Source organism: Oryx dammah, unplaced genomic scaffold, assembly GCF_014754425.2.
Source record: "Oryx dammah isolate SB20612 unplaced genomic scaffold, SCBI_Odam_1.1 HiC_scaffold_10, whole genome shotgun sequence".
Taxonomy (NCBI): domain Eukaryota; kingdom Metazoa; phylum Chordata; class Mammalia; order Artiodactyla; family Bovidae; genus Oryx; species Oryx dammah.
Window position 1 is genome coordinate 18,123,055 of NW_024070194.1, and position 14,856 is coordinate 18,137,910.

General features: G+C 45.1%; 1 protein-coding gene across 1 annotated transcript in view; it reads right to left on the reverse strand.

Annotated features, from left to right (window-relative positions):
* Positions 1-365: 365 nt before the first annotated feature.
* Positions 366-14,856, reverse strand: part of CNBD2 (cyclic nucleotide binding domain containing 2) — a 49,886-nt gene continuing 35,395 nt past the window's right edge. The window contains exons 10-12 of the mRNA XM_040247411.1: positions 14,587-14,707; positions 6,844-7,007; positions 366-709 (exon numbers count right to left, since the gene is read on the reverse strand). Coding sequence (XP_040103345.1) covers positions 391-709; positions 6,844-7,007; positions 14,587-14,707 — 604 coding nt within the window. The 3' untranslated portion in view covers positions 366-390. The remainder of the gene's footprint in view (positions 710-6,843; positions 7,008-14,586; positions 14,708-14,856) is intronic.

Sequence of the window (14,856 nt, forward strand, 5' to 3'; positions counted from 1 at the left end):
AGAATGAATGTTCTATGCATCTTAGTTCCTTGACCTGGGATCAAACCCAGGCTCCCTGCAGTGGAAGCACCACCAGAGAAGTCCCCTACACTCCTTCAGACAACCTGTCTGGCCTTGCAAGACCTTTGAGTTCACAACCCTGTCTTTCCTCTGTGCCTCCCGTCCACGTCATAAGACCCTCTCACCCTGAGGCCACCCCAGTGATTAACCCCCGCATCCCCAGACTCCTGACTGTCCCCTACTCAGCCCCACAAGTGCCAGGGGAGACAGTGCCCCCTAATACCTCTCCAGACCCCCAGGTCGCCCCCAGGGCCCCCCACTGTAAGCCCCACAACTCCCATGGCAGTTATTCAGGAAACATGGTGGTCGACCCAACATCTTTTATTGATTCTACATGAGGACCCCTGCATTCTTATACTGAGGCAGGAGCTCCTGGATTTTGTACCGGGGTGCTATAATGGTTTGGACAATCCTCAATGGGGGCAGGTATTTCTGGGGTGCCATAAAAATGGGATGACGACGTTTAGCCTTCTTGTCTAAGCTATACAGATCCAGCATCACAGTTCTGGGGTTGTAGGTCCCTTTCTTCTTGGGCTGGATTGGAGTGAATGGGGGAGGCCAGCGAGGCTCTACCAGTAGCCGAACCAGGTCCTTCCGGAAGATGTTCCAGTTGTTCTCCTTGAGGAACCTCTGGCACAGATCTTCATCGCTGAAGGTAAGGAACAGGTGTTGGGGTTCCCACAGCACCACCTCCCGACCCCCTGCCCCTCCAGTCCTGCCTCCTGCCAGTCCTTCAGTCCCTAAACACCCTGAGCTCCGTCCCACCTCTGCGCCCTTCCCCAGGCCCTCTATCTGCCTCCTTCACCTTTCCATGCTCCCATCCCCTAGACCTGCACTACTCCACGCAGTGGCCATAACCCACATGTGGCTACTGAGTACCTGAAGTGTGATTAATCTGAATTAGATGTGCTCTGAGTATAAAATACATACCAGATTTCAAAGACTTAATACCAAAAAAAGAATGCAGAGTATCTCAGTCATTTTTATGTTGATTATATGCTAAAATGATAATGTTAGATATACTATATTCAATAAAATGTATTATTAAAATTAATTTTACCCCTCTATTTTTATTTCTTATAATGTGGCTATTAAAAATTTAAAATTATACCTGTGATCATTAGCCATCAGGGAAATATAAGCCAAAGCCATACAAGATACCACTTATGCCCACTGGGATGATGACAATTAGAGAGACAAATAATTATTAGTGTCAATGGAGAAGTGGAGATATTGCAATGAAGGTTCTAATACATTGCTGACAGGAATAGAAAATGATACAGCGACTTGGAAATACAGCCTAGCAGTTCTTCAAAAGGTTAAACAGTTAACTTATGACCCAGAATTCCACTCCTTGATATATACCCAAGAGAAATGAAAACATATACCCACATAAAAACTTGCACAAGAATGCTCCTAGCAGCATTATTCAAAATAGCCAAAAAGTAGAAACCACCCAAATGTCCATCGACTGATGAAGGGATAAATAAAGTATAATATGTCCATGCACTGGAATATTATTTGACAATAAAAAGGAATGAAAAACTGATATTAGGTTGGCCCAAATCTTGGGTTTCTCTGTAACATTGTATGGAAAAATTCCTGAATGAATTTTTGGCCAACCCAAAACTGGCTATAACACGAATGAACCTTGAAAACACTGTGCTGAGAAGCCAGCCACATGTGCTGGGTTGGCCAAAAAGTTCATTTGGGGTATCCTACCAAACTAATACATGGTTTTGTTTATGGGAAATGTCCGGATCGGGCAAATCTTTCGAGATAGAAAGTCAGCTGGTAGCTGCCCTGGCTGGTCTTGGTTCCCTGCGTCTACTCTGGCCCCCTCCCCCATAGCACATGAGGGTAAGGAAAGAGGTGGGCAATGGTGGATGGGCTCAGGACTCACTGGCTTATTCCCTCCTGAGACCGCAGCAAGGGAAGGCCCATTTGACTTTCACTGCCTCAGCTATACGCTCACCCAAGGAGGCAAGCTTGGTAAATCACTAACACATTAGAGCATTCTTTTGGAAAATTGCGTTGACCAGGACAAAGTCAACTTTGATTCACAGAGATCAGCTTAATCCAAAATCTAGAGGTCAGAATGGGCTACAAGTTAGTCCCGAGACCTCAGGTCTCAGCAATGTCGGCTCCTACCAGCTCACGAGAGCAGCTCCATGCTGAGTGACAACAGGCTGGCAGCTCAAAGCTGGCTACAGGAGGAGTATGTGTGCCATAGAAACTGGCCAACACTTCCAGTCAGGTGACCTCCCACCTCCAAAGGAGCTGCTTGTTGAATGCTGCCCAGCATACCACTGGAGAGTCTCGACCTAAAGAGCCCCATTAACTCCCATCTCTCACATGATAAATAACACTACCTAACCCTGCTTCGCACTCACCATGCACCAGGCACTTTATACTTGTTAACTCATCAGATCCTCATGACCACCCCATTTCACAAACGTGGAATCTAACGCTCAAGGAGGTTAAGGAACTCACCAAAACTTAAGAGAGGGCAAGCATGTGACCACAAATTCTTAGAAGATCTTTTTGATGTTGTTGTTCCAGAATAAAAGTTAAGACAGACGAGATTCTACGTCACCTCCTGATGCTGATGGTCACGTTGATTCTAGTCTAGTCTTTCACTAAAGGGGGAAGCTCTTCTAAAGCCCTCCACTCCAAGCAGGGGTTCCAGTTCCACCCTCTACCTCGCTGGAACTGCAACTGTCATCTGTCCTTGCAGGATGCCAAGACATGGTGCCCTCAGTTACTACCCCCATGCCACATCCGCCTGGCCATCCAGCGCCAGATCACACTCAGTGCTTTGGTTTTAGGTTGTTCTTCACTTGGGCCCATGGGAGAGTTCCCTTTTTTCCTGCGAACTCAGCTGTTCATATTCTATATGATCTGTAGGGGGACAGGCTTCAGATAATCTAGCCCATAGCATCCACGGGACGGGTCTCACCCACGGACTGTGCCATCTTCAGCATGTCACGTCCCCCTTTCCTGGGCCTCACAGTCCTCAATTAAAACATGGGGGATTTGAGCTAGATAATGGATATATTTTCTGCCTGCTTTAGCAGTCTAGAAAACCACGAGTTCAACAATTAATGAATAAGCCAGAATTCTGTCTGTCAGCATTGCAGACGACTGTAGCAGAGTGCTGACTGTGCAGCACAGACGCTGAGGCCCAACATCTGCCACCCTCAAGCCTGCGCAAACCCTCTCTGAATCCCAATTCAGCCGTTAACTGACACCCATCACGCACCAGACGCTCTGTGAGAAGCTAAGGCTCCTTAAACCCTGTCTTTCCTCCTTAAATCCTTTCTTTCCCCCTTAAATCCATTTTTGAGGCGGTGGCTCTAAATAGCTGTTTTCTACATTGATAGGCCACAGGTATCAGAGAATCGGAGCATCGCTGAACTGCAAGGAACCATCAGTGGTTCCCAACTTTTTTTTTTTTTTCCACAAAACTGACCCCATTTTTCTTATTCCTTTAAAACTTTTTATTTTGTGTTGGGGTATAGCTGATTAACATGTGGTGGTGGTTTCAGGTAAACAGCAAAGGAACTCAGCCATACATATACATGTGAAAACTGCCCCCAATCTGGATCACAGCTACATTGTCACCTGTTCTTTTATTAATGCTTTTCTTAATTCCGCTTAATTTCTTTCACTTAAATATTTACTTTGTCTTGGTTCAAAAGCAACAAGATTGTCTAATCAAGGGTTTAGTGAACTAGTCCTATTTTTCTGACTCATATTCAAATAAATATGTAGCTGTTTATAATCTGTGGACCACTTAAAATCATCTTGTAAGCCTTCTGAGAAGGTGTTCCATAATTTGGGGAAACTGTTCTACTCTAATTGTTTTGTTTTGCAGTGGCGTCTGATGCCTAAAGGAGGGTAAGTGACTTGTCCAAGGTCATACAGAGTCCATGTCAAATTCTTTCCTATGCTTATTAGATACGGTTGAAGTAACTTTACAGATATCCTTGCCTTCACCTCTTTCTCAACCACAGGAATCACCACAACTGCTTACAAAACCATGTCTGATCACATCACCACCACAAGAAAAGAAAATGTCGGGGAGGATGCACAATTATATCTGTATGGCTTCTCTTATGAAAGTTTGTGTGAATGAATGATAAATGCATATTTGGCACATATCCATGTAGTAAAAAAAAAAATACTGAAAGGAAATACATAAATTGCTAATTGGAATTGTTGGAGTAATGCAAACACTTTCGGTCTTCACCTTCTTAAATGTTCAGCCTTTTTCCAGTTTTCCACAGTGAGTCGGCCTCATTCATTCACTAACGTTTATCAAGCACCTATCTCGTGCCAAGTACTGTACAGGTGCTAGAGGTAAGAGGTGGATAAAGCCCAAACCCTGTCTTCAGGAGGAAATTAACCTAGTGGTGGGGAAGAACTGTGCAAAAACTACACAGTTCTAAGGACTTCCCTAGCAGTCCAATGGTTAAGAGTTCACCTTCCAATGCAGGGGATTCAGGTTCAGTCCCTGGTTGGGGAGAAAGAGCCCACATGTCTCGCATTGTAAAAAATTCAACAAGGAGTTTACAAATGGTCCACATTAAAGAAAAACAAACTACAAAGCTCTAAACAGCTGTAATACAGCGTGGTATGGCCACCGTGAGAGCTGTAGGACCATGAGTGAACAGAAAGGGGTACCTAGCCCAGCTTTCTGGACGAGATGAATCTTAAAGAATGAGAAGTTTATCCGAATAAAAGGCTGAAAGCAGGACTGAGGGGTGGCATTGCAGGCAGAAGGGTCTACACTGGCAAAGGCAATGGTCTAGGAGGCAATCTGCCTGGGTTGCCAGAGTGGGTTCGAGACAGCAGGAGTGCTACAGGGAGTTGAAGGGTCAGACTGTGAGGGGCTGTTTACACAGCTCGGAATCTGCACTGTATCCTATAGGCAGTGAGGTACCACTGAAAGGTTTTAAATAGGAGTTTAACATGGCCAGGTTTGAGTTTTAATAAAAGCACAGTGCTGGTAAGCTCAGCTGGCAAAGAATCTGCCTGTAATGCAGGACACCTCAGTTTGATTCCCCGGGTCGGGAATACCCCCTGGAGAAGAGACAGGCTACCCATGCCAGTGTTCTCGGGCTTCCCTGGTGGCTCAGATGGTAAGGAATCTATGCCTGCAATGCGTGAGACCTGGGTTCGATCCCTGGGTTGGGAAGATCCCCTGGAAGAGGGCATGGCAGCACACTCCAGTGTTCTTGCCCGGAGAATCCCCATGGACAGAGGAGCCTGGAAGGCCACAGTTCATGGGGTCATAAAGAATTGGACATGCCTAAGAGACTAAGCACAGCACAGCACAAAAGCACAGTGTGCAGAAATGATCCAGCACAAAGAAGACGGAGGCAGGAGACCAATGCTAAGACAGCTGCAAGAGTCCAGGCTTGGGGCTCTGAAGTGGGGCTGGGGATGTCACCTAGGGAGGTGAATGAGATCCACTGGGCTGTGTGACTAAAAGAGCAGGACTTCATCTATATTTATCTTTGGCTTTTTTTTTTTCTTTTTAATTTTCAGCCACATCATGCAGCTTGCAGGATCTTAGTTTCCTGACCAGGGATCAAGCCTGTGCCCTCAGCAGTGAAAGCATGGGATTCTAACCACTGGACCACCAGGGAATTCCCTTTTAGTCTTATTCTTTTTAAAGATCTATGTTTGCATATTTATAATGTATAGGAGGTATACAACACACAGCAGATATAGATATAACAGATAAAAAATAAATAAACATGTTACTCATATCACATAATATATTCTAGGGAGTATGCACTCAAACACTCTTTAGTAATAGCAGTGTAAGATCAAAACAGTTCTGTGACCAGTGATCAGGCAATAAATTAGTTTTTACGTAAAAAATAGTGGGTTTTTTTTCACACTATAAAAGTATTCACTTTTATGGAAAATTTGGAAACTAGGGAAATATAAATAGAAATCTTTTTATTAAATCTTTTAAGATAAATATTTTTAAATTATAAAATAAATATATCATCATTACCAAACATTGAGAATAAAGGGGAAAACCCACTTGGGATATTACTACTCTGACAATAACTTTAAAAAGTATATCATTTTTCCCCTTATTATGAAAGAAATAAATTTAAAAAAAGAAACATATACTCACTGCAAAAACAAACATCAGAGGAATATATAACCAGAAAGTCCCTTTTAGTCCTGTCTTCCAGAAAGAATGACCATTACAAATTGGGCAATACCGCAGAATTATCATTTTTGCTCATTTTCCTTCTAGATTTTTCTCATGTTAGTGTTCTACAAAGGCCCGAGTCATAGTATATATACAACTTTGTACCCTGTCCTTTTCATGTAGCATTGCATCACTCATTTTACTTTTGCTTCTTCAAAAAAAGTTACTATTAAGAGAATGTATCACTGATTTCTAAACTGTCCCCTTGGTGTGACACGTGTGGATGGGGGGGGAGGTTTGTTTTTCTATTATGAATATGGCAGCTACAAACATCTTGGTATCTTTCCCTATAATTTAGTTATATAGAGATAAATTCACAGGTAGACCATTGCTTCAAAGGGTAGAAACAGTTTCGGGCCCTTGAAACATTATTATCTAAAATTATTATCAAAAGGATTGAGCCAATTTAGAGGGTATCAGCAATTACTAGTTTCATTCTACCCTTGTTAGCACTAGATATCATCACTTTTTTTCTTTTACTAAAATAAGAGGTAAAAAATTGTTCATTCAATCTGGCGGAATGCACACACTCTTCCAGCACTGACCTGGGGTACTTGATACTGAACTTTGACAATTTTTCTATTGTATTACTGTCAAGCAGTTCACAAAAATTTTCTTTCCTGATCCGTATCACCTCAGCTCCCAGGCTCACAAGGATCAAGGGCCGCGTGTCCTGTTGGCTCTCCGGGAGGAGGATCTGGTGAAGGCCCTAGAGAAAAGAAGTCCCAGAAAGTTCAGTCTCAGAGACCATCCACTCTACAAGCAAATTTTCCTGATTGGAAAAGCAAGGCCCCAAACAGGACCTGAATCCATCTGGGGTCTTTCAGCAAGTGATAGGCAGAAGTCCAGGGCTCTCCTTGCCAATGACACCAAAGTCCTCAAAGAACCATCCGAGCACTTTGTCCATAGTCCTACCTCCAGGCAGCAGACTCTGCAAGAATCATGCTTGTGGGACTTCCCTGGTGTCCAGTGGTTAAGAATCCACCTTGCAAAGAGGGGGATGCAGGTTCGATCCCTGGTCTTGGAACTAAGATCCCACATGCCAAGGGACATTCCTTGTGAAGCAATGAAATGCTGCAACTAAGACCTGATGCAGCCAAATAAATAATTTTTTTTTAAAAAAAGGGTTTGTACTCACACAGTCGCTTGCTGGGTAGCGGTATTTTACCAGCTTTCCCTGGTGTCCAGTCTCAACTCTTCTTTGCGCCAGGTCAGCCCATTTTCTCTTCCTTATGACGATGACAAATAGCACATCCTCCTAGATCTTCCCTTTTTTACAGCCACCACGCCCTCCCCGACCCTTCCCTCCAGGGCTTTGTTCATAGCACTTGTCCCCACGGAGCCTTAGTTCTTTCTGTCCCTCACAGGCTCTGGGGTCACTGGCGGCTACTATGCAGCTCCCATTGCTCCTCGGGCTCTCTGGTGTGGATTCCTACTCCATCGTATCTGGAAGGGAGATGGAGGTCAGCAGGCCCATCTGCTTGCTTTACAGGGACTGTATTCCCCTTCGTAAGGAGACACTTTGAGATGGAGCAAAGCTGGGACTAGAGTCCTGGCTGCTGAAGTCCCAGTCCAGTGCTCACGCAGCCTCTCAGCTATTAAGACTCTGGCAAGGAGGGGAGAGGTCAGTGGTCCAGAGATTGCAGTGCCCAGCTGTCTTGGGCTTAAGAGGACATCAGCCATAAACCAAGAGGTCTGCTCTAGGCAAGCCAAGTGGGACTGGGAAAAACGCAGGCTTCAGAAGGCAGATGCACATGTTTACTTTTCATGTTCATAGGGACAGAGTAAAGGGACCAAGTAGGTGATTAAATAGTTAATCCCACTAAAGGATCATAAGTAAAGGAAAAGGTGTGAAGACCCCTGTGAGTCAACGATCGCGCTAGAAAGCAGGTTTGCTTAGCAACAAAACCATGCGACAGGAGCACATGATGTGCCCCAAAACAATAAAACAACGGTGGCATGAGATCCACATCCTGCCTAGTGAGCTCAGTAAATCAATGATCCCAGGACGTGCTCTCTGCACACACAGAAACAATAATTTATGGAAAGGTGATCATTCAAATTCAGTGGATAGGACTCCAAGCTCTTTGATCTCTGGTTGGGGAACTAAAAGCCCACAAGCTATGCACCACAACCAAAAATTTTGGGCTTCCCAGGTGGCTCAGTGGTAAAGAATCCGCCTGACAATGCAGGAGACACAAGAGACGCAGGTTCGATCCCTGGGTTGGGAAGATCCGCTGGAGAACGAAATGGCTACCCATTCCAGTATTCTTGCCTGGGAAATCCCATGGACAGAGGAGCCTGGCAGGCGATAGTCCGTAGGATCGCAAAGAGTCAGACATGACTGAGAACACACAGCAACATAGGCATTTCAAAGTGAAAGGCTCTCATTGTACTGAGACCTAAATTAATTTTCCCATTGTGTTATGACAGTCCTGGCTAGACCATGTGGCGATAAGAAAACCCCCCTGCCCAACCTTGGAGGAGGAACTGCTGATGGAAGCCTGATGACTATTCAAGAATGAGAAAGAAGGTGGTTTTTCCCCCTCCCCACTTTTCCTTTGATTATAAGACCGTAGCCCACTTAACTTCTCTGGGCATAGCACCCTCTTGCCTGCCTGCTTGTAAGCTTCACAAACATCTTATTCTAATAAATCACTTCTTGTCTATCACTTTACCTCTTGCTGAATTTTTTGTGTTGAAACACAAAGGACCAGAGTTCCCCAGAGCCCTCAGAAAGTCACCCAGCAGTTTCAATGTGACTTTGGGTGAAGTTACACCTCCCTGGCCCATTGTTTGCTCACCTGTGAAACAGAGGTGAGAACACCTGCCCCGCATGTCTCTGAAGCATTCTCAAACTGAAGGAGATGTGAAGTAGGATTTGGAAACTTCCCCTCCCTCACCCTCGCCACACTACCACCACGATTTGGGTTCTAGACCTTAAAGAATGACCATCTGCTCTGAGCCCTGGCCTTGTCTCTCCCTGTACGGCTGGAGTGGAGAGGTGTCATCTTTCCTATGAGCTGCTGATGGTCTAAACAAGACGGTGTGTGTAAGGATGCTCTGGGAGACGTGAAGATCCTCACACTTCAGTTGTGCTCACTGCAGTGGGCATGAAGCCCCTTCTAATCAGCACCAGGCCTTGCACAGAAGCCAGAATGGCTGCTCTTTAGTCAGTTTCGAGAAACATGCATATAAATTTAATCCTCACAACAACCCTGGGATATAGGGAATATCAGCCTTAGATGTGGAAAATGAGCTTGGGCAAAGGATATTTGCTTGTCAAAAGTCACGTTTATCTTTTTACAGTAAGGATGATGCCAATGATAATGATGGCAGTGATGGTGGTGATGGTGATGATAGCACCAACTCATGTTTATTGAGCAGTCACTAAATCCCAGGCCCTCTTGTAGCTCTGATGTGTGTTAACTCATGTAACCCTCACTAGAACCCCACGAGGTGAGTTCTTTTATTATCATCATTTTACAGAGGATGAGCTGAGGTTAAGAAACATGTCCAACATCACACAGCATGGAAGCAATAAAGCTAGGATTTGAACTCAGGTGGGTCTGTCTTTAGAGTCCATGCACTTATTTATTTATCTATTTATTTATTTATTTTGGCTGTACCATGGGGCATGTAGGATCTTAGTTCCTTGACCAGGGATCAAACCTGTGCCCCCTGCAGTGGAAGCATGGAGTCTTAACCACTGGACCACCAGAGAAGTCCGCAGAGTCCATGCTTTTAGCTGCTACACTTCAGGGAAACTGAGCCACAAAGACGTTAACTAGTTTGCCAAAGGTGACAAGGCAGAAAGTGATGGAGTGGGATTTGATCCCATCAGCCTGCCCAGGACCTGACTAAGGGCAGCCCAGCAGCAGGCACTGTTATCCACCTCCAGTCCACCCTATAGTTTCCAGCCAGAGTCAGGTCCTCAAACAGCTTCCCAAAGCTCCCAGAATAAAATAAAGCTCTTCATTGTGGCCACTGAGGCTGTGGCTGCCTCACCCCTGTGAGGTTCCCACCTTGTTCACTCCATTTCAGCCACACTGCCCTCCCTTCCAGTTCCCTCCACATGCCAAGCTCCCTCCTGCCTCAGGCTCAACATGCTTTCTCTTTCTGGAACACTCTCCCTCCCAGCTTGTCCACAGATCATTTGTTTTGTCATTCAGGTCTCAGCTTACACATCACTGTCTTAGGGCAACCTTCCCTGACCACTCCATTTAAGACCACCTCCCCCTTCAACCCCACTTTCTGTTCTGTTCCCAATAGCAATATAAAACTTTCTGTATATTTGCTGCTTTATCTGTTTACTGCCTGTCCCCAGACTAAATCATAAGCCCCACGAGGGCAAGAATGACATCATTTACTTGCCCACACTGGCAACTTGGGCCGAGCTTGAAGCTGGATAAACGCTCAAGAAATACCTGTGGGACTTCCCTGGTGATACAGTAGTTAAGGCTTCGCCTTCCGATGGGTGGAGAATGAAGGCCTTGCTCTGAGCTCCCACCCAGCGCCTTCTAGGATTGTCTAGAGCAGGGGTCCCCAACCTCCGGAATCTATTGTCTGATGATATGAGGTGACGCTGACGTAACAATAACAGAAGTCAAGTGCACAATGAACGTAATGCACTTGAGTCATCCTGAAACCATCCCCTCCCCCCTCCAGTCCATGGAAAAATAGTCCTCCACGAGCTTGGAATCAAGTCTAAAGTTCCACTTGCCACAGCTTCCCACATGCTCTCTACCACAATAAGCAATGCCCTTCCTGGCCTTGGTGCCTCCATTCACTCAGGGTGCTTGGCATCCCAGCCCCTCACTGGGCCGGCACGAGGCGCTTTCAGGGCAGGTGCCCAGCCTCAGGTGGCCTGTGTTCGGTCCCGAGCACCTCGCCCGGAGACTCTGAAACTGCAGGGAGGCGGAAGCGAGAGGGCTGGAAAGCACATCACATGAACACTGCAGGAATGGAGGAATGTTTTCCCTGAATAAGAAAATAATTAACGGGGCACTGGCATGCTGCCTGGCTCCATAAATGTTGAAAAGAAAAACAAAACAGCATTCTTTACATTCTAAGAGGCCATCATGTGACAAGGGAACGGATTTCTGCTTATTCCTGGGGGGGTGGGTAGGGTGCAGCGGGTGCTGGGAAGAACTCGTTAAAAGCTGTAGGAGGCAGAGTTTTATCGAGCAAAAGGAAGAGCTGCTGAAAAGCTGCAAACCAGTCACTCACACTGACCGAGGGCTGGGCCAGGGCCTGGGGCTCCAGACAGTGCTGGGCTGGCCTCCCTGCCTCCCAAGGCACACAGTCCAGCAGAGCAGCAGCGCCAGGAGATCAGCCAACATGGGGTGAAGGGGTATGAAGAGGCCCCTGGGGATTCATGGTGACAATGACCGACCACACATCAGAAGACAGGGCCCCCACCCCCACGAAGACTGAGGCACACGGCTACTCACCAGGAGGCCTCACGCCCTCCCAGCTCCAGCATCTATCTTCTGGCATCTAGCTCCCACAATGGTCAGAGTTCAGGGTCAAACTTGTTTCACCCATACATTCTTGTCCACTATTGGATTTTTTTTTTCCCCCTGGCCGAGTAGCATGTGGTAATTAGAGCTTCCCGGGTGGCGCAGTGGTAAAGAATCCGCCTGCCAAACCAGGAGATGTGGGTTCGATCCCTCGGTCAGGAAGATCCTCTGGAGGAGGACATGCCAACCCACTGGGTATTCTTGCCTGGGAAATTCCACGGACAGAGGAGCCTGGCGGGCTACAGCCCACGACGTGGCAAAGAGTCAGACACAACTGAGCACACATAGGACGGCACAGCATGAGGGATCCTAGTTCCCCGACCAGGGATCGAACCTGCGTCCCCTGCATTGGAAGCACAGGGTTCTAACCACTGGACCACCAGGGAAGTCCCTGGATAATCTTTAGAACCATTTTAGACTAACAGAAAAACTGAGAAGATGGTACCTCTTAATCAGTTTCCCGGTTAAGATCTCACATTGTGTGAAAGTTTTGTTACAGTTAATGAACCACGATGGACACACGTCAATAACTGAAGTCAATGAGTTACTTAGACTTCCTTTTTCTGTTCCACAGTCCTCTCCAGGACACATTACACTTACCTGTCAAGTCCCTTGAGGTTCCTCTCGGATGTGGCAGTTTCTCGGACCTACCTTGTTTATGATGATCCGGACAGCTTTGAGGAGTTCCAGTCAGGTAGGTCTTGGGTTGCCCCACTATTAGATTCTGGCTGATTTTTCCCCCATCATTAGGTGGGGGTTATAGGTGACCGGGAAGAGGACTGTAGGACACCATTGTCATCACGTCACACCCACATTTATCATCTCATAAATAAGGGCCATACTATCAACATGATTTATTACTGCTGATGTTGGCCTTGATCGCCTGACTCAGGCAGCATTTTACTTTCAATAGTTGTTCCTCTGTAAAATTATTCTTTTCTTCCTCCTTCCCATACTGTACTCTTTGGAAGGAAGACACTAAGTGCCGTCCACGCCTAAGGAGCAGTGAGGACACCATATCTACATAGATTATTTGGAATTCTTCTGCATGTGAGATTTGTGTCTTCTCCTCATTTATTAATTTACTCATATGTATGCATTATATCCGTTTGTACTTACAGACTTTGTTAATTTTATTTATTTTTGGCTGGGCTGGGTATTCCTAATGGAATTCCTATGTGTGGGCTTTCTCTAGCTGCAGTGATGCATCTTTTCATATTGATTTCTTTCCCTTAGAAATATTCTAAGGGAATTCCTTGGTGGTCCAGTGGTTAGGATTTGGCACTTTCACTGCCGGGGCCAAGGGCAATCCCTGGTTGGGGAACTAAGATCTCTCAAGGCACAAATTGGAGCCAAAAAAAAAAAAAGAGAAATATTCATTTAACTTTGCCACGTCTTTTCATAGTTCGCTAATTTCTTTTTATTGCCAAATAACAATTCACTGTATGGATTTGTCAGTTTGTTTATATTTACCTTTCCGTATAAATTTTAGCATCAGTTTGTCAATATCCACAAAATAACTTACTGGGATTTTGATTTGGATTGCACTGAATCTATACATCAAGTGGGGACAAACTGACATGTTAATGATACTGCGTCTTCCAATCCACAAACATAGACTATTTTTCCATTTATTTAAATCTTCTTTGAATTCTTTCATTATAGTTATATAGTTTTCTGCATATAGTTTCTGAACATATTTTGTTATATTTATACCTAAGTATTTCATTTTTTAGTGCTATTGTAAATGGCACTGCATTTTTTATTTCAAATTACAACTGTTCATTGCTTTATACCCTTGTGACCTTGCTATAATCATTTATCAGCTCAGGAGGTTTTATTTGTTCTATTTGTTTGTTTATTTGTCTTATTCTTTATTTTGTTATTTTGTTTCATTTTTTAACTCTTTTGAACTGCCTATATTGACAATCATGTCACCTGCAAACAAAGAAAGCTATGCTTTTTCCTTCCCTATCTGTATTTGTTTAATTTCCTTTTCTTAATGCACTGTCTAGGACTTCCAAAACAACACTGAGTACGAGTAGTGAGAAGAGACACCCTTGCCTTCTTCCTGGATTATTTTAAAGCAAGTCCCATTTTATCTATAAATATTTGGATATATATATTGCTGGGACCTAACCTGAGCCATGACAGGTTCAACAGCCCACACCAGGCCTAAGCCTCAGGTTCTTGTAAGCATGAGTCATAATTCCGGGAAGCCCCACCCTAGAAGAGTTCTGGTGCCAAACCGGATTAAAACCTGAGTCTTGATCCCAGGGAACCACACCCTGGGAAAGTCCCCGATGGCGCCAAACCTGAGCCAATCCAGATAGGGATGCAAGATTTGGAAATCGCGCCCATGTATGGCTCAGCCAATCATTACCCACCAGCTGTACTAAGAACCGCCTGTATAAAAGCAGCTGTGAGTCAGAGCTCAGGGCTCTTTCCTCAAGACTCCACTGCTGGATGAGACTTGAGCCCTAGCTCGAGCTAGCAATAAACCCCTTTATGCTTTTGCATTGCTGTGGACGTCTTATTCTCTCAGTTTTGGGGACTCGGACTCTGGGCATAACAATATCTCTTAAATATAAGGACCTTTTAAAAAACATAACCACAATACATTACCACATCTTAAAAAGTCAATAATATCCCTTAATATCACCAAATCCAGAAAAGGATGTTTTTACACCTTTACTCTCATTATCTAGCACCCTCAGCCCATCATGTTACACACTGTATTGTTAACAAGGCTCTCTGCACACTTACCAGGACCTCTCCTTGCTCCACGGTGTGGATCTTCATGTAGGCCCCCACCGCAGCCTCCTTGGGGAGATCACCATGCTTGGTTTGGATCATGGGACATTTGATCAAATGAGAACACCTAGACCTGAAATTTGACAGCCTGTTAAAGAGAACTCGCTCGAAGCTCTCGATAATCGGCCCTTGCTCTACTGCATGTTAAGATCGCCCCTCCCTTCTCCCAGGTGGTGAGAAAACAGAAAATCCAACCCTGGGAGAGACTGACTGTCAGGAATT